The 26,226-nt window shown below is 42.5% G+C and overlaps 1 protein-coding gene across 1 annotated transcript; it reads right to left on the bottom strand.

Moving 5' to 3' along the window:
• Positions 1-430: 430 nt before the first annotated feature.
• KLF9 (KLF transcription factor 9) lies at positions 431-12,039 on the bottom strand. The gene is made up of 2 exons (XM_075278306.1): positions 10,957-12,039; positions 431-6,238 (listed from the first exon to the last, which is right to left on the bottom strand). Exons 1-2 carry the CDS (start codon positions 11,543-11,545, stop codon positions 6,009-6,011), a joined length of 819 nt encoding a protein of 272 aa, XP_075134407.1. The 5' UTR covers positions 11,546-12,039; the 3' UTR covers positions 431-6,008.
• Positions 12,040-26,226: the final 14,187 nt, after the last annotated feature.

Raw genomic sequence — 26,226 nt, 5'->3', positions numbered from 1 at the left:
TAAAATGTTTCCTCTGATGCTAATAGCTTTTCACTTTTACTAAAATGCCCCTTAACTCAGAAAATTGCTGAATAAACCCCATGGTAAATGCTATTTAGTACACAATATACTTAAAACAAACTTTGATGGCTAGAATAAACTTGTAGGTTATTGAGGTGTCAAAACACCTTCAATTGCTCTTAGCTGAAAACTCATGTTGCAGCAGCTATTCATCCTGATCCCCCATACACATGCACACTCAGTTTGGCTGAGTGTACACATGTTGTCAATGGAGAGAGTGGAGTAAGCCCCAGATAGCTTATTTCTAGAGAACAAACGCTAGGGTACTGATATTCAGCATGGCTAATCCTTTTTCCTTGGAAATCATTGCTTGCGGAGAAAGATAGAGAGCCTGTACCGCCAAAATCGGAAGGCATCGCCACCTTTTAATCTCTGAGAATGATCTCTTCCAAGTACAACTAAAGTCCTGGCTACTTGTAACTACTGAGAAAAACACAGTAAATAAAGGAAAGCTCATAAACAATTATTTGTAGCTTTGGGATGCTGATATGTATTGCACGTTATTTGCATTGATAAATAACTTTAAATCTGCTTTACCATGAACAGGGATGAAATAAAAGTCTCATCTAGATACAGTCTTGTTAAAATGGATATATTTAACCAGTAATGTTTCTGTATAAGTGAACCAAAAAAAAAACAAAACTGGAAAAAAAAAGTGGTTTGTATATGGCTAAGACCACGTGGAAAAAGTGTCATAGTATTAATGCACTCCTATACAGATGGGAAACCCTGTTGTGGGAAGTTAAAGAAAATTCCATACTGTACCCATACTGCACCACCATTGCTTAAGGCTAAGGCCCCACGGTGCTTTTTTTTCCCCCCGCAATGCTTTTCACAGAAAGTCCGCAGAGTTTCCCTTTGCAGACCTTCTATATCCATAATACCTATACGGAAAACGCCAGCATTTTCATAGGTGTAACTGACATGCTGCGATTTACAAAGACACGACAATTTCTAAAATCACAGTACTTCTGCTGCGGATATTATTCTACAATGTGTGGAAGGGATTAGCCAAAATATCATCCACTTTGCAAGTACTGTAAAACGTTTTTGTCGCAGCCAAATCGCGCCATTTATGTTATGTGGGGACCTGGACTAAAGGAATTTTCTATAATCGCCCATCACAAGGCATCCCACTGCTTTAACCACCGGTGCTCAGCTGTTGCAGAAAGCGTTCAAGTTTCTTGCAGCGTTACCACAGGTAAGGTAAAGCATTCCATTACCACTTGTGTTCATGATGTCATCCAACCAACCAAAAACATCCTTGTTACAGTATGTTGAGTATTGCGGGTACAATCTTGCTGGGCGGTATCACTCTGTAACTACTTATACAGGATGCAAATACACTATTTTTCACTTTCCACTGTATCTCTATATTTCCCTCCACGTTATTGGGAAATTTACTATCAGTTTCTGAACTGTAAACACACACTTTTATATAATAATGCACTTTCTTGTGCAATGCATGAGTAAGACAACACGCCCTTAAAGTGTAAATCCTTACCTTTTAGAAATATGCATTCAGGTATATGTTATTGAAAGATATTTGCACTTTTGTAACCATTATTATTCATTGTTTGATTGTATTTAGTAAAAAGAAAACGCAAAGCATTGTTTAAAACCTTGTGTCTATAGCTCCTATGCAGGCGTATGTGTTTCTATGGTTACAAAATATCAACAAACTGTTATTGTAGTCTGATCCTGCAGTTTTTGGGGGGGTTTTTTTGTGTAGATTGTGAGCCCCATATAGGGCTCACAATCTACATTTCCTCTATGGGAGGAAACCCATGCGAACACGGGGAGAACATACAAACTCCTTGCAACTGTTGTCCTTTGCAGGATTCAAACCCAGGCTAGGCTGCAGCACTAACCACTGAGCCACCGTGTGGCCCCTGATCCTGCAATTTTATGCAACTCCCTTCCATCTCGCCCCTTCTTAACTGCCTGTCAAAGGAGACAAAGGAGGTGGGGTAACCGGAAACTACAGGATCAGACTACATACAGGGTTTCTTCAGTATTATTCTCTTTTGTTTCCCTGTGGGCATATACTGTGGGTAATAGTGTATAGCTGAAAATTCTAATGTATTATTACATAATACATTAGTATACATTGTATTAAAAATTACTTAAAAAAAAACACAGGGTTTGTTTGTAGTCTGTAAGTATGGAAATGTATACGTCTGCAAAGGTGCTTTATACGGAAATTAAAGAATATTGCTTTATGGTATCAAAAGTGTTCACATCTTTTCGCAAAGCAATTAAATGGAGATCGTCTTACTAACAACTATGATTCTTGAGACATCCTCAAAGCCCTCTTGATAGCACTGACTTTTTATCTAGTCGATCCACGGAAGTTTTCTAACATTGTGAAAGAGCAATACTGACAGCATCTGTTTGTCAGAAACCATTTATAGCTGCCCATACACGGGCCAATGATGGGCCAAACCACCATGCCACGTATGGACAGAAAGTATTTTGTGAAATCTGTAAACATCACCAAACTGGAATTACACTTTAAGGCCTGTGGTCTACCTGACAGATCTCTACTAAGGCTAGATGGCCATGTTAGGACCAGACCAACATGTACAGTAGGTAAAAAGAAAATCTTCTATGTGATGTTGAGAAAAGCAAACTATCCAATTAGTTTCCAAAAGTTAGTGATTCGGAAGTTTATTGCCCAGAGGCAATTCTTTTTACAGTGACAATGACTGGACTTTCCACTGTAGTTGCCACAGTAAGTAAAATTCCTGCAAATTAGATGTATGGTTTGATTCCTTCTGCCACTTGAGGGCTAGGATTGGTTTTCTTGGAATGTCGTTCTTGTAATTGTAGTTCACCGGTTTTGTATTGAGCATCACACAGATGTTTTTAAAGAAGCAAAATGGTGGTATTCCATGCATGAAACAAGTATTATTATTCCTGAATTTGACACTATGGAGCTGTATGCGCCCCCTTGATTTAAAGCCACAGCAAAGTGTTATAAAAGGTTATAAAAACGATGTTTTCTTCAGAAGTGGTAAAGACACATGCGTCGTAGTTCAATCACAAAATAAACATCATCTCCTTAATGTCACTTTGACTAAAGTTCACTTATCTCAAACTCAATATGACGTGATGTGGTACTTAGACGTTGAAGCGCGTCAAAGCTCGGTTTCTATAGCTGTTCATACTTAATCACTACTACATATCCAACTGAAACCTGTACTGTACCTATACACCTTAAAGCAAGTCAGGATGCTGTATAATACAATGCTTAAACATCTTCATGTCAACTACTTAACAGACAGACATTATCTCAATGATAACACGCAGAGCTCCGGGTCTTTGAAGATGAAAGTGAACAGGAAAAAACCCACAAGGATTTCGATAACATGTGATACATGAAGCCACTGTATAGAATTTGTGCTTGTTGACATTAAGCTCTTCATTTTATTTCTTTCTGCTCGATGTGCAAAACCAGAAATGCTTGTATTTGTCCTCATTTAGCCTTTTACAAAGATCTCCCACTAAAACCACATGCTGCCCCTGGCAGTAAATAAGAAAAAAACGCTTAAACCAAACCATACCAATTTTTTTTCAAGTTCCTTTTTAACTTTTTTTTTTGCTATTTTTTTTTTTAATCTGGTTATCTCTTCTGGAAGAAATATTTTGCTATGCGGAATAAAGAATTAGGTGTTTCAAAAACTGAAACAGAGGTAGAAAGTGTATAATGTTTTTTTTTCTTTTCCTGACATTCCTTATTTCATAGTATAACTGAACTGTAGTGTATTTTTGCAACAGTCTTTCTATGGCCTAAAGACAGACATATGATTGCACATTGTATAATATTAATTTGTAATCAAGGAAGAGTATTAAATAAAAAATAATAATAAGGTGCCTACTGTGCTGTACCTCTGGCTCTTCAACTGTTCTCAAGATGCTACACAAGGAGGAATACATGTCATATTGTGACTAATGCCTTCCTTTCAGTACACAGAACAAAATCTGTTATACTGACATGGAAACCCTAGTTTTTACTAATGGCTTGCACACCCCCCCGGTTTGTGCAATATACTCCATTACATGTATTTTGAAGACTCAGTCCAACTAAATGAAATGTTTCAGAGGCACTAGAGCCATGTGAAATTGTATAAAACAGTATAAAAACAAGACCCTTGGCACTTATATGACTATAAAATTGCCCCAAGGGTTATGATATCATATCTGGGATCAGAGTTGTATCTAATGTTTCCTCCCCGTGCATATATGAAATTGTTTTTAAAGGCTAAGTGAATCAGTAAATGAAAAAAAAAAATCTAGAAAATCTGACCAGCTTATGTTTAATGGTTAGTGACACAATGTCTCTAGAATTTGAGTTAATAAGATACGTAAAATGGGTCACTATATCAGCCATTCAGCTAATAGTGTGGACTATCTTCACAACAGTCCTTACTACTCATTAAATAGGAACCTGTGGAGTGCTTATATCTAATGCGAACATGGAATGGACCTAATTTTGTATGTACAAACACATGAAATTTGTAAACTGCCCTTGTGGCCAAACTCTGCATAGTTACCCCCCTCACCGCTGAAGAGACCAGCACACCAATGGTCAGCCTCTTCAGTATGAAATAAGTCTACAAATATAGGCGTCATGTGAAATTATCACTGGAAACATAAGGTGCAAAAAGTCTTCATTCCATTTGGTGCGGCTGGCTACCAAATGAAATGATGTAAACGTGAATTTCTAATCATATCAAGAACCAAAATGACACAATGGTGAGGCATTTGATAGAGTGACACTTTCTGTTAGTCTGTACATGCAGAGTGTTGTCCAACAATCAGAAAGTGCGATACTGTAGTGGATGCAGCGACAGACCAACTGCCTGCCATTGATCTATGCAATAGACTCCTCGCAAGTGTCCCAGTGCTCATTTACCTAAGCACTGAGAAGACGGCAATGCATCTGTCAACAGCCCAGTCAAACATTCTGGTTTTGCAAGAACTGGTTGTCATTGCTATGTTGAAAACAAAAGGTGCATAGCAATATACAATTCTACTAAAATGACCCTCAGATAATTTATCTAAACTTGCAGGGTAAAGGCATATATATTTGTTCATTGTCTCTTAAATGGCTGCATGTAACTCCTCAGAGGATGCAGTCAAACTGGACGCAGAGACAAAGTTTGCCCGACATCTGGACATGGCATGAAAAGACTTCCACTGTAGGATGTGTGTCTTGTATACTGAATATACACTTGATTACTGAGTATTGCATCTCCCCTTAGCAAAATGTGTTCCCCAACCTGCAAACAGGTGAGAGTCAAAGTGGCAGAGCGTCCACCAAATATGCTTTCCAAGCCCTTAATTTGCTTTACGTCGATTCCTTTATTATCCCTTTCCTCCACCATGCTCCAAAGAATAGGGAATGGCGCAGGTCCTACAAAAGTGCCCCAGTCAACTGAGGTTGGTTTATCCATATCATGGGGAGATCAATATTCCACCAACAATAAAACACAGATTTCAAGACATCGTAAGACATAATTCCACAAGAAACCAAGTTCAAGCATGTTCTATACCAGCTTGCTTCATAAATGTATATGTTCCGAATTTCATCAACAAGAAAAAAGGATTCCCTTATATATGTATACAAGTGTCCTCATACTTGTACTTCGTTCACAAATGTAAAGCTAATCCATTGTGGTTTCTATTTCATAAACACATATGCATGCCGGCGCAAGCACAAATGATCGTACAGTCAAAACCGTGATGGTACAGGTCACACCACTACAAAAAAAAATACCTAGAGTTGGATGCCACCAAAAGAAACCGGGCAGCTATTTCCTTTAAATACACCGCTGCAGAAGCATGAATGTTATACTGCTACATTTCCTTTGACAAGATGCAAGAAGATGATATGTACAGCAGCTGAGATTTGCATTTGACAGCTTTGTTACTCGATTGTATACTCAGATAAAGGTGGAGTTGGACCTCTTGGACCTTTTAATCATGCTTGGATGGAAATCTGTGTGGCGGCGGGCGTGCTTGGTCAGGTGGTCACTTCTCATGAACCTCTTCTCGCACAGGGGACATCGAAACTGCTTCTCACCCGTGTGTGTCCGGTAATGGCGTGTCAGCTCATCTGACCGGGAGAACTTTTTAAGGCAGTCGGGCCATGTGCACGGAAATGGACGTTCACCTATGGGGGGAAAAAAGAATTACCTAAAAAAGAGAAAAAGATAGAACCGACTAGAAATATGTGAAAGCTACAGTTTGTAAACCCCTCTGTTCTCTGCAGCCTTCCACTGTAACAAGCAAATAGGGTCAGAATTTGACATGTATCTGTCAAATGCCATGGATTGGAAACCAGTGGTGATGACTGGACTTTCTTACCCAGATGACACAGCGCAAGCTTTACAGACTTGTACTTTGTGAATGTTACAACTACATTAGTGTAGGTCTGGTCACATCACTTAGAAGTTACCGTATTCCATTAAGGACACATAAATTTGACTAATAACATCAGGACCATACTTACCATCGAGGTGGCCAATCTAGCTATGGGAGTTTTGGATAGATGTGGCTCTGCTCATACTGGTGATTTTTTACTAGCCTTGTAACATTTGCCAACATGGTTTTATGAAGTTAACCCAACGTTTTTGTAAAAAGGAAGATAAACAAGTCCAGCTTTGGCAAGTGGTTAGTGTTACCAAGCACGGGAATAATGCCACAATATAATCTGTGCAATGGAGCAGTCTCACCTCTGCCCCTGACTACTGATAAGCATTACCTCAAGACGTTTGCAGTAGAACATGTACTGAACTTTACATGAAAACTAAAAATAGATGTGTTTTAGTAGTCTATGAGCAATATAACTCTATGTAAGAGAGAGTTTTCCTGTCTTTCATCAAAATAGCTTATCACAAATGAATCCCAGTTGTTGGGACTCTTAGGCCGGGTTCACACGGAGTTACGTCCCGCGAGATTTCGCACGTGTACGCCGCGTGACCCTTTGCGTGCCGTACACGCTCCCATTGAGTTCAATGGGAGCGGGGCGCGTATGCGCCGCGCTAGTTTGCGGCCGTGCATTTATTCACGGCCGCAAACTAGCGCGGCGCATACACTCCCCGCTCCCATTGAACTCAATGGGAGCGTGTACAGCACGCAAAGGGTCACGCGGCGTCTACGTGCCAAATCTCGCGGCACGTAACTCCGTGTGAACCCGGCCTTTAAGAAGGTCTGTGATATTAGCCCTTCGGAGCACTAAAAGGGTATTATAGAGATGAGCGAGTACTGTTCAGAGCGAGTACTGTTCGGATCAGCCGATCCGAACAGCAAGCTCGCATAGAAATGAATGGACGTAGCCGGCACGCGGGGGGTTAAGCGGCCGGCCGCCGTCAAAGCGGAAGTACCAGGTGCATCCATTCATTTCTATGGAGCATGCTGTTCGGATCGGCTGATCCGAACAGTACTCGCTCATCTCTAAAGGGTAACTTTTTAAGCCCAATAACAGAAAAGCTTATTTACCATATACAATTGTGATCAAAACCAGGTCTTGCTATAATCCTCCATAACTTCTCTCCACAGCTGTGGTGTATAGCAAAAAAGGGGCCCAGAGCTACATATGTATGCCAGACATGAACTGATGTCAAGGCCAACATGATACCAGCATGTCAAAATCTTCTGCTGCTTCTCTTAAATGAAGGCAATGCTCATCCAGGCAGCCAGATCTCTGTGTCACTTGCAGTCAGTAGGTTATATATTAAAATAATTTCTTGTGCATACACAGTAGTCTTCTGCCAATGCAGATGTGACAATTTAATGAGAAATAAGGTGCACGCCATAGATAGCTCACTTTTAGTTGCAAAGCCTCAGTAGAATTTCATTCCCTAGGAAACTAGCATGAGCATACTGTAGTTTTGTCATTTGTGTCCCAATCACAATGATATTATTTTAGTATGCCTTTTAATAGTACGTGACATCCAGCATGTACACACAAGTGCAGGAGAAATAGCAAAAATAGTAATGTGGCCTCTTCTGGATCTGGTTTATACTAACACACCCCTAACCCCCTAGGCCTGGAAGACAGTACTATTTTTGCCCCATATCCTATCAGGGACCCTTGCTTTGCTACTGATGTAGGATCTGTTCAGCATGAATCCTTGCCCATACAGGATCTCACCACTCATTAGAAAAAGGAATGCAGATAATCATGGTGCACTCGGACATCATATGGTCCCTATATATACATTAGTTATACTGTACAATGTAGGCATCTCACATGGTCACATATGGCAACAAAGCCTTGAAGGGAAACAATGGTTCCCATCTGTAACTCTTATTTTTAATGCAGTATATTTGAGTGGTCTGCAGGAAGACATTACAATAGAAGTAAAACAGATTGTCCTCAACTGAACCCATAAATTATAGAGGTTGTACAAGGCTTTTTTGCTGCACCTGCAGACTCAGACTAGACTCAGGTTGTGTATGGTATTGCAGCTCAGCTCCACTTAAGTGAGCGGCAATACCACATACAACCTGTGGACAGGTGTGGTGCTGTTTTTCGTAATTATGTACAACCTTTTACACTATGAGTGGTGTATACAGGGGATGGAGGGGCAATGGCAAGATCAAGATTTTGCTGGTTTATGCCATCTCGGTAACAACTGGCCTAAATCCTTGTAAGAGAAAAGGTCCAGATGATTCGAAAGTACTCCACTTTGTTTGATAATGTGAACAGATGGCTCCAAACCTAGATTCACAGGGAACAGTAAGGAAGAATGATATCTATCTAGGAGTTGCAGTCTATTGTACTTGTCAGTGAGTGCTGGACACAACTAAATAACTATAGATTGTAGATAAGGCGTGTGATATCACTTGCTTATAATAATACAGCAACCAGCTTAATAAACCTGGATTTCTTCCTGCATTTCGTGTGAAGTGTTCTTAAAAAGTCTTTGTTTGCACCTACAGCTTAGAGAACTTCTATGGGCGGAGAGGCTGGTGCAAGTGAGTGTTGTACTTTTCCACCGACACACCCAATCCTCACCCTTTCCTGACTGTAACCAATTATGCCGATGAAAACAAAAGAACACTGACCTGGATTTTAATGGGATCGCTGCAATGACAGCAATCTCTGGACACCCCCTCCTCCCACCTTCCTAAAAGAAAATGTCTGCTAGAAACATCAATCTAGTAAAATGTATCAAATGCAAATGTTCTGTCAAGCGCGGAGACTACATGACAAATGTGATGCCACCCTTAGACTCAGGTCTCTGTGGCATAATTAGCAGGTTCTTGCAAGGTGGCTGCAAAGTCATCCATGCCAATTGATATGCAGACGAAGGCAGAGAATGAATCTAAACCCACAAATTGTATGCTTTAATATGGCATCATCTACCACACCTTTAAACCCACAGATGGCATATGGGGCAAGCCCACACTTGGTATATGAATCATCCAGTTTGTTTCGAAATGTGAATGTAAGCAGAATAGCAGCAGCGAGCAGGAAAGCTCAGCCATAATGCAGATCTGAACAAACTGTGACGTTGCAGAATATTCTTCTACATAAAGGCTTTAATATCGCATTTGTTGGATTAAAGATGCAAATATTGAGGCGTAGTATTTGAGGTCATTGTGATTCAGCTGCTGTGTGAGATGGAGTGTCTGCGATACACTATATGCTGTCTGAGAGCAGGCGGTGTAGCAGCAGAAATACAATCTCCTCAGTCAGTCTCAGTGGAAGAGGTAATCTGAGGTCAGCTCGTTGGTATGGAAGTGCGGAAGCAGATAATGAAGAATGCGATTAGACAGCTCGCTTGTACCCCTGCTGGCTCTTAATCAAACAAGAGGAAGAAAAAATACATACACAAATACATAACCCCACCAGATTGGCACATGCAGGGATTAGAAACCGACTCAATCTAAAAATATCCTCCTAATCTAGACCCATAGTAGAAACTAAATCGCTAATCTACATGGTATTGACATGTTAGGTGGCACCTAGCTCAGCATTACCCAACCCGAGATGGTTTCTACGAGCATCAAACTTTGGTTCTACGGTTACTGCACCAAGTGAACTAGGTCAATCCTCCTCGGATAACTTATTCGTAACCAATGGGCACTTTCATGCCCTTTTCGAAAAGTCTATATTCAATGAATGGCACTGTACCCAGGTGAATGTTGCTTGTTGTGTGATGTCATTCTACAAAACACGTGTAAATGGTAGCCACCCACCGGTTGGCTGGGTTACAAAAATAGGCGTGATCAAAGGGGTGTTCCCCGAACCTACGGGAACCACCTCCTATAAACCTCAACAACACATCGCTACAACCACGTTGCCAAAGACATGTAGTGAGTCACAACTCTTGGGTCAAGACGGCACAAGGGAGGGCACTACGAATACAACCTAGCGGGCATCCACTAATAAGTGGACACGGGCGTCAGCACTTTATTTTGGGGACAGAAGACAGTCGTGGCTAAAGGGTGTATTGGGGGGGGGGGGTATTGCGGGGCAGGAACTCTAACTAAAGACTCTAGCAAGAGGCAAACTCAAGTCAATAGGGCTGCCACTGGCAGGCATCCAAGAAAGAAGTCTGCAATTGTGGATTTGACATTGACTGAAGAAGAAAGTGAACTTGTGAAAACTCATTGTCATGTTTCTATGAGGACTTCACACCAAGACCACTCTCACTTTGTTACTGGGTACTGCAATTTTAGTAACCCTTAGCATTTCAATGCCAGCTGTGCCCACAGAGTGGTGTATATATAGTTGTAAAGGAAAGCTGGCTAAAGCAAGGCAACTAGCAGGCTGTCTGTGTGAACATGTGTCTAGACAATGGCTCCTGTCCTGAAGTGCCATCCTGGGTACATTGTGACTATGCTATGCGGTGAGCACAGGTGGCTGCGGGTACTGACCTGTGTGCACTCTGTAATGGGCTTTGAGATGGGAGGATTTGCCATAGACTTTGCCACAGCCGGTGTAAGGACACCTGTGCCTCTTCTCGCTGGAGGAGCCGGCGGGGCGTGGCGGGGAGCTGGGCGTGTCCGGGCTGGGTGGGCGTGGCTGCGTGCAGTCAGGTTCGGGGCTGTAGTCCGTACGGCTGGGAGTTGTACTGCTACTGCTGTAGCTGTGGCCGGACTCTGTGGTCACGTCACTGTCCGAGCTGAGCTCCTCGTCGCTGTACACCGGGGAGGGCAGCGGCCGGTACTTGTTCAACTCCAGCAGGCTCTTAGCTATAGTCAGCAAGGTGCAGTAATCCTTCCACGCTTCCCCCGGGCCGTCATGGTGCTCCTTAGTCAGCCCTGGCTCAGGCATGGTCCGCAGGTGCAGGCTGGCTTCTTGCTCGGTCATCTTGCGCAGGTCTGCAGGTGCTGACTGGGCTTCCAGAGAAGAGGTCAGGGGCTGTGCTCCCTTCACCTCCTGGCCGTCAGGGTGATGAGCGCGGTTGGAGATAGACACCAGACACTGAGCAGCCACGAAGTCCATGTAGGCGACAGCTGTCATTGCAGGCTGTGGCTGCGGCTGCTGCGGGGATCCGGGAGAAGTGGTCTCGTCAGCGCTGTGAGTAGTGCGTCTCCTGCAGCTGCTATCAGTACAGTGTGCAGCCCCTCATCTTCAGCAGACAGCACTAGTCTGGGACCTCCCCACTGCTAGTACACAATGCCCCTCCTGTGTCTGCAGCACACTTTCCCAAACTTACACAAGGCAAGCATCCCACACGTGGCAAGCTCCGGGGCGACTGCTGCTAGAACACAAGCGGCAGCATTGTCTGCCGGCTCTCCACAGCGCTCAAGTTGCCACAAGGTGCTTTGTCTCCCTCACTGTCCCCAGTGCATTCATCCTCCTCAGTCATACAGAGTGTGATGAAATCTCAGACAAAGCTCTATATGAGACACTGGTCTCCCCCTCCCCGGCTCTCAGGGTTCAGGCATTCTCCTGCTCAGTAACAATTTAACAGAACCCCACGCGTCACAATGGGATGCGGCTCCCATAGGTTCTAATGGAAGGGGACATTCTATTCTGTTTACCTCCGTCCCTCTTCCAATCAGGGCGCCCCTCCCGGCCAGGGGCGGGGTGGCAGGCGAAGTAGCGACCAATCACATTCCTCCCCCTGTTTCCAGCGTGCTACTCCGCCAGACACACATACACACACTTACGGACGGGCACACAGCTGGCTCTTAAAAGGGCGACGCTTCCCCAGCTGTCCTCATTCTCAGGGTGTTACCTCTCGTCACCAGAGAGATGTGGAAAGCATGACTCCTCCATCATCCGGATTATACACAGCTCTTCAAGTGACTGCGACATAGACAATGAACTAGTAGTGCAAGTCATATGCAAACTTCCAGTCCTCAAGTGACCCTGTGATCAGGACTACAGCATTACACATTAGCATGCTATACATGATCTAATAGGACTCAACTAAAGGGGGCACATACTAAAGTGACCCTGTGATCAGGACTACAGTATTGTACATTAGCATGCTATACATGATCTGATAGGGCTCAACTAAAGGGGGCACATACTAAAGTGACCCTGTGACCAGGACTACAGTATTGTACATTAGCATCTTATACATGATCTAATAGGACTCAAATAAAGGGGGCACATACTAAAGTGACCCTGTGACCAGGACTACAGCATTACACATTAGCATCTTATACAAGAGCTGATAGGGCTCAACTAAAGGGGGCACATACTAAAGTGACCCTGTGACCAGGACTACAGTATTGTACATTAGCATCTTATTCATGATCTAATAGGACTCAACTAAAGGGGGCACATACTAAAGTGACCCTGTGATCAGGACTACAGCATTACACATTAGCATGCTATACATGATCTAATAGGACTCAACTAAAGGGGGCACATACTAAAGTGACCCTGTGACCAGGACTACAGCATTACACATTAGCATCTTATACAAGAGCTGATAGGGCTCAACTAAAGGGGGCACATACTAAAGTGACCCTGTGACCAGGACTACAGTATTGTACATTAGCATCTTATACATGATCTGATAGGGCTCAACTAAAGGGGGCACATACTAAAGTGACCCTGTGATCAGGACTACAGTATTGTACATTAGCATCTTATACATGATCTGATAGGGCTCAACTAAAGGGGGCACATACTAAAGTGACCCTGTGATCAGGACTACAGTATTGTACATTAGCATCTTATACATGATCTGATAGGACTCAACTAAAGGGGGCACATACTAAAGTGACCCTGTGATCAGGACTACAGCATTACACATTAGCATCTTATACATGATCTGATAGGACTCAACTAAAGGGGGCACATACTAAAGTGACCCTATGACCAGAACTACAGCATTACACATTAGCATCTTATACATGATCTGATAGGACTCAACTAAAGGGGGCACATACTAAAGTGACCCTGTGATCAGGACTACAGTATTGTACATTAGCATCTTATACATGATCTGATAGGGCTCAACTAAAGGGGGCACATACTAAAGTGAAAAAACCAAGAAAAAAGATGTAGGATGGCACTGCTAAATGCACAAAATGAAAGTCCCAATGAATTGGAGGTAAATATGAGGATTGTAACCTTGTGTATAGAGAGCTGTGGGGGTGCTCAACAACCAAAAAAAGGCAATAGGCAAATAGAACAAATGTAGAAAAATGAGGAAGGGCACTCACCCACATCCACGCTCGTCTTCATAAAATACTTCTTTTATTAAGGTAACATATTTCTTTTAAAAACAAGTAGTGCAGGGAGGGAATAAAGCATATATAGGCAAGTAGGCCTACTTGCCTATATATGCTTTATTCCCTCCCTGCACTACTTGTTTTTAAAAGAAATATGTTACCTTAATAAAAGAAGTATTTTATGAAGACGAGCGTGGATGTAAGTGAGTGCCCTTCCTCATTTTTCTACATACTAAAGTGACCCTGTGATCAGGACTACAGTATTGTACATTAGCATGTTATACATGATCTGATAGGGCTCAACTAAAGGGGGCACATACTAAAGTGACCCTGTGACCAGAACTACAGCATTACACATTAGCATCTTATACATGATCTGATAGGGCTCAACTAAAGGGGGCACATACTAAAGTGACCCTGTGATCAGGACTACAGTATTGTACATTAGCATCTTATACATGATCTGATAGGACTCAACTAAAGGGGGCACATACTAAAGTGACCCTGTGACCAGAACTACAGCATTACACATTAGCATCTTATACATGATCTGATAGGGCTCAACTAAAGGGGGCACATACTAAAGTGACCCTGTGATCAGGACTACAGTATTGTACATTAGCATCTTATACATGATCTGATAGGACTCAACTAAAGGGGGCACATACTAAAGTGACCCTGTGATCAGGACTACAGTATTGTACATTAGCATGTTATACATGATCTGATAGGGCTCAACTAAAGGGGGCACATACTAAAGTGACCCTGTGATCAGGACTACAGTATTGTACATTAGCATCTTATACATGATCTGATAGGACTCAACTAAAGGGGGCACATACTAAAGTGACCCTGTGATCAGGACTACAGTATTGTACATTAGCATGTTATACATGATCTGATAGGGCTCAACTAAAGGGGGCACATACTAAAGTGACCCTGTGATCAGGACTACAGTATTGTACATTAGCATGTTATACATGATCTGATAGGGCTCAACTAAAGGGGGCACATACTAAAGTGACCCTGTGACCAGGACTACAGCATTACACATTAGCATCTTATACATGATCTGATAGGGCTCAACTAAAGGGGGCACATACTAAAGTGACCCTGTGACCAGGACTACAGTATTGTACATTCGCATCTTATACATGATCTGATAGGACTCAACTAAAGGGGGCACATACTAAAGTGACCCTGTGATCAGGACTACAGTATTGTACATTAGCATCTTATACATGATCTGATAGGGCTCAACTAAAGGGGGCACATACTAAAGTGACCCTGTGATCAGGACTACAGTATTGTACATTAGCATCTTATACATGATCTGATAGGACTCAACTAAAGGGGGCACATACTAAAGTGACCCTGTGATCAGGACTACAGTATTGTACATTAGCATGTTATACATGATCTGATAGGGCTCAACTAAAGGGGGCACATACTAAAGTGACCCTGTGATCAGGACTACAGTATTGTACATTAGCATGTTATACATGATCTGATAGGGCTCAACTAAAGGGGGCACATACTAAAGTGACCCTGTGACCAGGACTACAGCATTACACATTAGCATCTTATACATGATCTGATAGGGCTCAACTAAAGGGGGCACATACTAAAGTGACCCTGTGACCAGGACTACAGTATTGTACATTCGCATCTTATACATGATCTGATAGGACTCAACTAAAGGGGGCACATACTAAAGTGACCCTGTGATCAGGACTACAGTATTGTACATTAGCATCTTATACATGATCTGATAGGGCTCAACTAAAGGGGGCACATACTAAAGTGACCCTGTGATCAGGACTACAGTATTGTACATTAGCATCTTATACATGATCTGATAGGACTCAACTAAAGGGGGCACATACTAAAGTGACCCTGTGATCAGGACTACAGTATTGTACATTAGCATCTTATACATGATCTGATAGGGCTCAACTAAAGGGGGCACATACTAAAGTGACCCTGTGACCAGAACTACAGCATTACACATTAGCATCTTGTACATGATCTGATAGGACTCAACTAAAGGGGGCACATACTAAAGTGACCCTGTGATCAGGACTACAGTATTGTACATTAGCATCTTATACATGATCTGATAGGACTCAACTAAAGGGGGCACATACTAAAGTGACCCTGTGACCAGGACTACAGTATTGTACATTAGCATCTTGTACATGATCTGATAGGGCTCAACTAAAGGGGGCACATACTAAAGTGACTCTGTGATCAGGACTACAGCATTACACATTAGCATCTTGTACATGATCTGATAGGGCTCAACTAAAGGGGGCACATACTAAAGTGACTCTGTGATCAGGACTACAGCATTACACATTAGCATGTTATACATGATCTGATAGGACTCAACTAAAGGGGGCACATACTAAAGTGACTCTGTGATCAGGACTACAGCATTACACATTAGCATGTTATACATGATCTGATAGGGCTCAACTAAAGGGGGCACATACTAAAGTGACCCTGTGATCAGGACTACAGCATTACACATTAGCATCTTATACATGATCTGATAGGGCACACTTAAAGGGGTACATACTAAAGTGACGCTGTGACCAGGACTACAGCATTGCATATTAGCATCATATACATGATCTAATAGTGCTCAACTTAAAGGGGGCACATACTAAAGTGTATAGAAGCAAAACAGTGGTGGTGTCTGAGTTCTATAATGGGGGGCTATTAAGTGAGTACAATTGCTCCCACTAATTCAGCTTTCATTTGAAGGGGTGTCCAAAGCCATTATTTCCCATGCAAAGGCTTAAAATGCCTCTGTTCAACTGGGGACCCAGCCGAGAGTCTCTGTCCAGTCCCCAGTGTTTGTTGATCTTTTGCCCACATGAGCAGGTCAGCCGATCAGTGACTGCTCTAGTACTGCTGTCTCCCAAGATTGGTAAAGTAGGTGAACCAGTGGTCCCATAGCAAAGGAAACTGGTGTAACTATGGGGTAGTAGTGATCGCAGGGGCCACCAGGCCCATTATAGCCAGTACCCACAAGTCAACCTCAACATACAACGGCTGATTAAAGCTCTCCTTTCTGATTTCCTTTGATGGCTGACAGTCTGTGCCTAGTAAATGTATTACGAATGCCTTCTGAGGTACTATTGTGAGATAAGTGAAGAAGATTTTTTGAACATGATACCTGCCATCCTCCAGAAAGTTGCAGTCTTCTTAAGGGGCAGAGTATAGTAATATTTCTGATAATTTCTTGTATATACTGAATAGGGCTAAATGAATCATCTGGCGATTATCAATGTCTACAGTTAATTTGATATTAAGTAAAATCTGCATCTCCTTGTGTGAAAGCACTATATCAGAACAATAGACTGTGGTATTAATCTCTTATCAATAATTTACCAGGACTGGATGGTATAATTGAGAAATTTTCCTCTATCAGTTAGTGTTTTAGAAGAGTGCCTGAATCATCTCTCTATTGACTACTATTTATAGTAATTCCCAGTCTGTCATTTACAGCAAGGCAGGGAGGGGGCATTGATTCCCATGGATCTGTGATTTCTTAGTCTACCTTATATAACACTCCTTGTAAAAGGAATACCAAGAGCATGGCTCTGTTTTTGCCCATAGATTAACACATCTGCTAATTTATCTATATGTTGACACAGACACGATCATTCATCACATCCGCACAATCTTCTCATGTGTTACATCTTTCCAATGTGTTACATATCCAAGGCTTGTGGATTCTTTTGGTGAGAAAATATGTCATAATGGGATAAAAGGTGGAAGTATCAATAAACTGACATTAAAGACATTAAACATCAGCTTGGTGGGGGTGCAGACTCTCAAAGATCTGTAATTATTAGCCTATGGATATTGTAAAACCATAAATTCCCCTATTATACTTCAGAAACAACAAGTTATCAATAAACAACAGATTTTAATTCCCTTTAAGGCTAAATCCATATTCAGAGACTGGTGATGACTAACAGATGTAGAGTATTTTTCCAATTTCACTGCTCAAAAATCTTCAGCAAGGTAAGGGGGACTAAATGACAATAGTCTGTTGGAAAGAACTATTCCAGCCACTGAACGCTGTCTGTAAATGGTCAGAAGTAATCTTTTGACAACTTTTGACATCAATCAATCTCTGGGTCAGATCATCTCCACCAGCAGTAATGGGAGCCTTTGAATCCATTTCTGCTCTTCAGGCCTTGTATACTGCTTGACTGCTGACCAGGAGCAATGCTATAGGAGTGCAGTGGTAACAGTCAAACCTAGAGCCTGGTGCTTGAGGAGGTCTAATGTACCTTCTGCAAATAGGAAGACTCCAGTATTAGAAATTTGGGTCCTGGATTTTAGCATTGCCAGTGTAATTATTATTGTGATTCTTAATGTCAACATCAGACTCATTGGGGAATATCTATGAAGACTGGTATTTGCAACATCAGTCTTCATATAACCTGCACTAGTGAAGGGGGAACCTCATTTATGCCATGTGCACACCTCCACATAAGTGAGGTGAATCTTCTGCCAAGCTGTGTGACTTGAGTGAAATCTATACCAGTTCATAGCAGAGTAAACGTGCAGAAAAGGGTACCTGACGTCTGTAGTAGGGTCCTCAGAAGGAACCTGGTGCTCAATAGTTGCAGCTCTTACCCGGACACCAGCCTGGCAGGGTGGTGGAAAACTCAATGGCAAAACAATAATGAAAAACCAGGAAAATACAGAGCACTACTGGGCAATAATGAGGTATCAGAATGAACTTAAAAATGTGCTGTTTTATTTGGTTCCAATGACAGTAAAACAATATTAGCTGGACTCCCAGAGCATGGGAACTGAGAGCCAATTTCGGTTCCCATGCTCTGTCAGCCCAGCTGATATTGGCCTGATGAAGACAACGGACCAGTGTCGAAACGCATAGCCTTGTTTTACTGTCATTTGAACCAAATAAAACTTCACATTTTTTAAGCTCATCCTGATACCTCATTGTTGCCCAGTAGGGCTCTGTATTTTTCCATTTTTTCATTATTGTTTTACCATTGAGTTCATAGCAGAGATAGGTTACCAGCACCAACTCCAGAATTTCTATCTATGGATAGAGGGCAAATATGCTTTGTGGCATGAGCCCTTTAAGGCTGAGTTCACATGTGCTACTCATTACTGCAATTAAAAAAAGTGTAAAGTTCTTAGTGAAAAAGGATTGTGTGAGCCCAGCCTTGCTTTGACTGGAAAAAGCTACAGAACTGTAATAAAAATTATAACAGAAATGTATTGTATGTCTTCACGTATGGCTGCTATTACGTGGTTACCAATCAATAATTGCTAGGATTCAACTATACCTGCTACAAAACAAAAGTCAGTGGCAATTATTGGTGGTCTGTATGATTTAGGCTTAGGCTACATGGTAACCGCAACCAATATTTTTTATGCGACTAGAAATCACAGTTACGGCACTCTTAGGGTCGCAATGTGACTCCATTCACTAACATGAGTAAAAGAGACACAGGGTGACCCAGTGCATGATAGGAGTTGTAGTTAAAATTGCTGTGTAATCCTAGCTATGCTGTGGCTCAGCCACTTGTAGTACTACCTTCAGACTGGGGCCCATGTAGCATAAATGCCGTGGCCTTGAAGTTTTACATTACCTGCAAAGTGGATGGAATTCTGGCTAATCCCATCCACACGTTACAAAAAAAAACTTCAGCAGAAATACTGCGATTTCAAAAACCGTTGCGTTTTTTGTAAATCGCAGCATGTCAATTATACCTATGAAAACGTTTTCCGTATAGGTATAATAGAAACAGAGAGTCCGCTGCGGGGAAAACTGCAATGCATTTACGACGCGTTTTTTCTTGCAGTACTTTTTCGCTACGTGGGATCTTACTCTTAAGGTGTAGACAAACCAAACTCCTTATAATCTTATTCTGTAGCTATGTGGAAGTTAATATTTTAACAGCAGTAGGACTGTATTTTGTACAAACAGCACAGCGTTAGTATTTTTACATAGTTTTTCTTGTGCATGAATCCTCTTGCTGCCCCCAAAGCTAATGAGTAATCTACTGCATCAAGACTTGTAGTGATTCATCGCATCTATTAATAAACTTCACCAATTAAACACCATATAACGCAGTTGTCCATTTGTTTGTGTAGCTGACTATAATGTGGTGATTCACTTACCCCTCTATACTACAATCTGCTGAGTCGCACACTTTTCTAAAACTCATTCCAAGCAGCTGTTGCTCTTTTTGGATCCAAATTGTTAAACGACTCAAAAGAGGAAAGAACAGTCACATGGTGCAGGCGGTCTCTGGTACCACTGCGACCACAGATTTAATCTTGTCAGCTGTGAGAACTCACGTGTCACATTGATTTCTCTGTAAACATAAGGGACTGGCATGGGAATTTGGATTATGACAGGGCAAATAAGTATAAGAACAACAAAGATATTTGTTGCTTAAGAGTCATATGTGAAATCTTCCATGCCAAAAACTAATGACTTGCAGAGTATTATATTCCAGTAGAAGCTTATTACATAATTATTATTGTTTTAACATACAGCTATGTCTTTGCTATTGGAATCACTGGAAGTAGATTGCAACACTAAGCTACAGATGTAAATAATATTGTAAATACATTGTATAACTTCCAGTATCTTAGACCTATCCATCACCTTTGTAATACTGCAGAGCTGTATTCACAATTCTGCAGGCTTCAAAGCTCAAATCTCCAGGCATTTCTTACTGTAACTCATCTACACAGGTCTTGTTTAGGGTTGAGCCGATCTTGAGATTTCAGGATCGATTTTAAAATCCGATTTCCGATCATTTTCCAGCCGATTGCAGTCGTGAAATTTGCTTGATCGCCGATAGGAATCCGATCTTTTCCAATCCCGATCACTTTTCCGATTGCCGATCGGAATGCTTTCAGAGCACCTTTTACTGTAGAAGGGCTCAAAAATCATACATGCCCTGCTAAGAATTCTGGGAGAAGAATATGCAGTTAAGGCCTTGCTCTAGTGCCATCTTATTGAAGACGGCATGCTATAGATCAATTCCTGGTTTTCTTAGTTGCATGTAAAGGCAGAATATCTGCTGCAAAAGGAAGAGAGATCCATCTACAGACAGCTGCTTTAGGGTTATTGCACCTTATCTGTGCAAAGCAGGGTGCTGGAATATATGTAGGTCAAAAGGGACACTATGTCTTCTTAAGGCAAATGCGCTTTCAGGCCACCTTTTCAGTGTACATGGACTTATAGACTATATATGGCCTGCTAAGAATTCTGGAAGAAGAACATGCACAGAAGTCTTGATGGCAAAAGGAAAACTTGCTCTAGTGCTGCCTTTTGAAAGGTCTCTAACCTCTTACCTCTCATCTCTTAAAACAACAAAAGCAACAAGACTCACATGTCCTAGGCTCCTTAGTTCCCAGTGCCACATGGCCCTCCCGCAAGTGGCCTCAAGAGCAACTTGAAGCTCCAAGGCTCCATTGCAAAATCTTTAATAGGGCCCCTACCTTCATTGTGCCATGTACAATAGTGGTATGTTTTATGTGGCAGAGGGACCTTTGGTGGGCCCTCAGGGTCCAGAGCCAGGTAGCGACTCCAACCTCTTCACCTGCTGCGCCCGTGAGTGCAAGATCTTTTGTGCATTGGGTGTTTCCTAAAGTGTGAATGGGCTCTGTTGAATTCCTATCCACTACATAGCTACTGTGCATTCACTTTGTCTGACTTGCCCCATGTCTGTGGCCTAGAGGATTACTTCATGAGAAACGTTATCTTTGAGTTCCATGACATGTATGTATCACATGTTCGGAGGCTTTTAATGTTTTCATTTTACACTAGAAACATGCTGTTCCATAGTTTAGTACATGGCCTTAAGATTTGATCTTCAAGTGAAATTTAAAGGCAGGGTCATCTGAGGTGAACTTAAGCAAAATCAAGAGCAATGTTTAAAAACAGGTTCCTTATATAATGTTTTCGGTACTATTCCGTTATCGGGCCAGCAGCAGCGCAGTTCAGCAGCAGCTTTCGGGACAGCAGTTCAGCAGCGGGAATTACAATGACATCCGAGGACTGCTGGCCCGATGCTTGTGCCCAGTAACCAGTACATCGATGACCCCCCTCAGTGCTGCCCCCCAGCTCTCCTTACATCTTCCCCGTACCCTCTCCCCGCCACACGACTAGGCCTCACCTCAGCGCTAGTACCGAGACCGAAAGGAAAGACACCGGGGCTCAATCCAGGCCCTGACAAGAAACACGCCGACTATAGGAACGGTGAGCTACAGCGAGCCGGAGGGACAAACTTTCTGCAGCGTCCGGCGGCTATCTAGTAGCATTCATTGCTCAAGATTTACGGTGAGGCCTATTACAGGGAGAGGGTACGGGGCAGATGTAAGAAGAGCTGGGGGGCAGCACTGGAAGGAAGAGGAGGATGAGGGCATCGATCGATGTACTGCCTACTACACACAAGCACGGCCTCTATCATCGGGCCAGCATCGGCTTAGTCATGTGGCGGGGAGAGGGTACGGGGTAGATGTAAGGAGAGCTGGGGGGCAGCACTGGAAGGAGGAGGAGATGGAGGGGGGGTCATTGATGTACTGGCTACTGGGCACAAGCATCGGGCCAGCAGTCCTCGGATGTCATTGTAATTCCCGCTGCTGAACTGAACTGCTGTCCCGAAAGCTGGTGCTGAAATGCGCTGCTGCTGGCCCGATAACGGAATAGTACCATGTTTTCTAACATAATCACTCTATAGGCCTACCACTGTTCATCCGACTGATGTGTAACCTGCATCATGTAATGTAATATTAGAGAATAAGCCTTACGAGTTTTTGGTAACCTTCTTTATTTGCTATTGGATACTGTGTAGAGAGGATTTTGGTCTTTTACTTCAGATGTATCAAGCTTCTAGTAGCACAATGATCAGTGACAGAGAACAATGGCACATTTTGCTGCAGGTCTGCCAGCTGAAGGTCCCTATGTCTAAATTGTAATTATGTGGCACATGCATTTGGGCTTAGTCTGATGGACCAAGAAGGATCTTCTGAAAAAATTGCCTGGAGGAATTACTAAATTTAGCCTATTTTTTATGCATATGATTAAAAACTGGATAAAGTCAGCTCCGAAGACACAAGTAGACAGGCTCTTTCTAGTTTAACCATTTGCAACCATTATCTTCTAGCAGCTGCTCCTTCTTTTATGTAGAAGAAATGCAGCAAGTGCACTTTTTCAAAGACATTATTCATAAAATCCCACTTCTACATTTGCCTCTGTGGTCACAAGAATTCCCATGAATGTTTTTGAATCATCAGTAAAAAAAAAATGCGTCTGTCATGGCTCATTCAGAACATGCCTTGTTTACAAGATGAGGCTAGGCAGCGCCGCTTTAAGAAATTGTACTGCAGCAAGCAGCAGGGAAGTTCATCTGAGGACACAGATTCAGTTCTCAGAAATCCCCTCTGCTGGAACATGCAGTTCACTGTTGCACATGAACAGACTGCCCTGGATTTGAAACTGCAGCCCGCCCTAAACTGTACAGGGACAAAACCATGGAGCTAACAATGTGATCCTAAAAAAAAATCCTTTTGTTGCCATGTCTTACGCATCACCTAATTTAACTCTGAATTGCATTTTGTTTCTAAATATACGCCTATGGCAAAGAGAGTGTTATATCTCAAGCCAGGACAATAAAGTCTGCACAGGCCACTGATCAGCCTTTTCTAAAATCCTAATCCGTACAGATTCATAGTGCATGTAATCATTTAACCTATTAACCGCTGTTTATGGGATTATTGCATATTAAGTACATGCTGGTAAACAATCCTAGACTAGACTCCATGTTATTGTCCTGATCTGGGTGATATATTAATGTGTCAGTACAAAGATCCAGAGAATATAATAAGGGCCCATGTCCAACTCTGGCAAGTGACAACAGACGTTAGACCTTTAGTAAACAGATGTCCGACAGCCAAAGTACCAAAACGTGAGCTGTCTCATGAATTTGCTTCCTCCACTTAGGCAAATGGATTCAAACAGAGCTTATTATTTGAGTTACCAAGTTCCCCTGTGATAAAGTAGGCTGGTAGAGGTGATGGAAGCTGCTATAGATAAACTGCGAGCGGCTTCTGCAGCTGTGGATTACTAAGAGATGTTAGAATGGATTTTTCAACTCAGACACAAAGAACATTCTTCATGCAGCAGTGTGCCACCTACTGATTTGCTTCGAGATGGATGCCCAAGTAGGTAGGGCCAGTACCTTAGCAGCATCCATATATGATACAAAATATTTTTACAAAAGTGAATGTTTCTGTTCTGCTCTCCTTTTCCTTATAAGAATTAAAAGTATATTATTTTATGAGATACTGTTTTTAAGAGAAGTCAGTAAAAGCCATGCTGGAAATCTGGGTAGTTTGGATCTAACAGCTGGGATAGCAATTGAAATATTAAAATGCATAAAAGATAAGGCTTCATTTGTTACAAATTGTCTTCAGCTGAGGTATTTCCTATGCATATTCTGATGCATTTTCCGCATGGGTTTCAGCCTGAAAAAAAAAAACTGTGAAAACTTACCCCAAATGTTATAGAAAACTTTAGGCTAGGGTCACACATGTGGAATTTTTTTGCCAGGTTTAAGCCAAACAAAGAAATAGATATAAACGAGTAGAGAACTTTTAGGCTACAGCAAAAAAGTGCTGCGGGAAAAACCGCGGTAGCAACGCATCACTGTTTTTCCGTAGTGCTTTTCACAGAAAGTCCATAGAGGTTTCCCACGTTAGTGAGCGATCAGGGCAACAGCGCGTGTGCCAAGAGAGAGGGCCCTCTGTGCCCTCTCTGGCACGTGTGCCATAGGTTTGCCATCACGGCCCTATAGTTATAATTGAAACAGAAAGTCCACATAAGAAAACCACAATGGTTTTGTAAATCGCTGCATGTCCACTGTGCATATTTTTCTGCAATGTGTGCATGGGATTCGCTAGAAGGGACTATAAAACGCAGTGGTGTTTGGCACGGAGAATACACTACATGAGGCCCCAGCCTAAAATGCAAAACAATGTTATACACATGCCACTAACCTCTATTGGGGAAACATGGTGTAATATGATAAGGCATGCTGTGATCTGAAACGTGGTTATCGCAGGAAAAAACGACAGTGTTACAAAATGCAAATTGCATTGTAATCCCATTTTTAATATACCGTATATACTCAGGTAGAAGCCGACCCGAATATAAGCCAAGGCCCCTAATTTTACCACAAAAAAACTGGGAAAACTTATTGACTCGAGTATAAGCCTGGGGGGGGGGGGGGGGGGGGTTGGGGGGGGGGAAATGCAGCAGCTACTGGAAAATTTCAAAAATTAAAATGGTCGGAGTTTTTGGGTGCAGTAGTTGCTGGGTGATGAGGAAGGGGAGGGAGTGTTTTGGTTGTCTGTCTGCCCCTTCCCTGAGCTTGAGGACTGGCGTTTTTTCCCTCCACTTGGAATTCAGTTTGGCTGAAAATAGAGTATCTGCAGTGCTCCTATTAACCCCTTCCCGACGTAATAAGAGCACTGCAGATCCCCTATATTCAGTAGACCGGGCACTTTCAGACATAGGGATATCTCATGTGTATGTGTTTAACAGTAATTTTCTACTTTTATATATATTCTATATGTATTCTAGGGAAAGCAATAATTTAGAACTTTTATTTATTTTATTTTTTATTATATTTTTTTAGAGCTATTTTTTTTCACTATTGGGGGTCCGCAGCATCGCCATGTTCCTGCCACTGTAGGAAACCAGTGGCAGCAGGAACTTGGCGATGCTACTTGAAAAATCACTCTTACTTCATTTCAAACTGCAGAAGTACTTACGGTACTTCTGCTAGTAGGCCAGGAACGCAGACACACGTTGGGTTCGGGCTTGAGCTTACGTGGCCACGTCACCCGGCGTGTGATGGAGAGGTGGGGGGCGGGGTCTGGAGAGCAAGGGAGTGGAGGTCCACTGTGTTCCTGGCCTGCTAGCAGACATACTGTGAGTAATTCTGCAGTTTAAAATGAAAATTAAGCCTATCGACAGCAGCGCTGCTCCAGCGGCCGCCCACAGGTGTCTTGCCGACTGTGTCTTGCTGCTTGACTCGAGTATAAGCCGAGGGGGGCTTTTTCAGTACAAAAACTGTGCTGAAAAACTCGGCTTATACTCAAGTATATACGGTAAAAATAGACTGTCTAAATGAAGCCTTAGGGTGCATTCACACTACATTTCCTGAAGCTTATTCTGAACGTAAAACACGTTCAGAATAAGCGGCGTATAAAGCAGCTCCATTCATTTCTATGGGAGCCGGCATACGAGCGCTCCCCATAGAAATGAATGGGCTGCTTCTTTCACTGCGAGCAGTCCCATTGACGTGAATGGGAAGTGCCCGCGTGTACGGCTCGGCATGAGCAGAGCTTGCCGTATACGCCGGCACTTCCCATTCACTTCAATGGGACTGCTCGCAGTGAAAGAAGCAGCCCATTCATTTCTATGGG

Source organism: Leptodactylus fuscus, chromosome 1, assembly GCF_031893055.1.
Source record: "Leptodactylus fuscus isolate aLepFus1 chromosome 1, aLepFus1.hap2, whole genome shotgun sequence".
Taxonomy (NCBI): Eukaryota; Metazoa; Chordata; class Amphibia; order Anura; family Leptodactylidae; genus Leptodactylus; species Leptodactylus fuscus.
The sequence above is the reverse complement of the archived record's forward strand: the minus strand, read 5'-3'. Positions and strand labels throughout refer to the sequence as shown.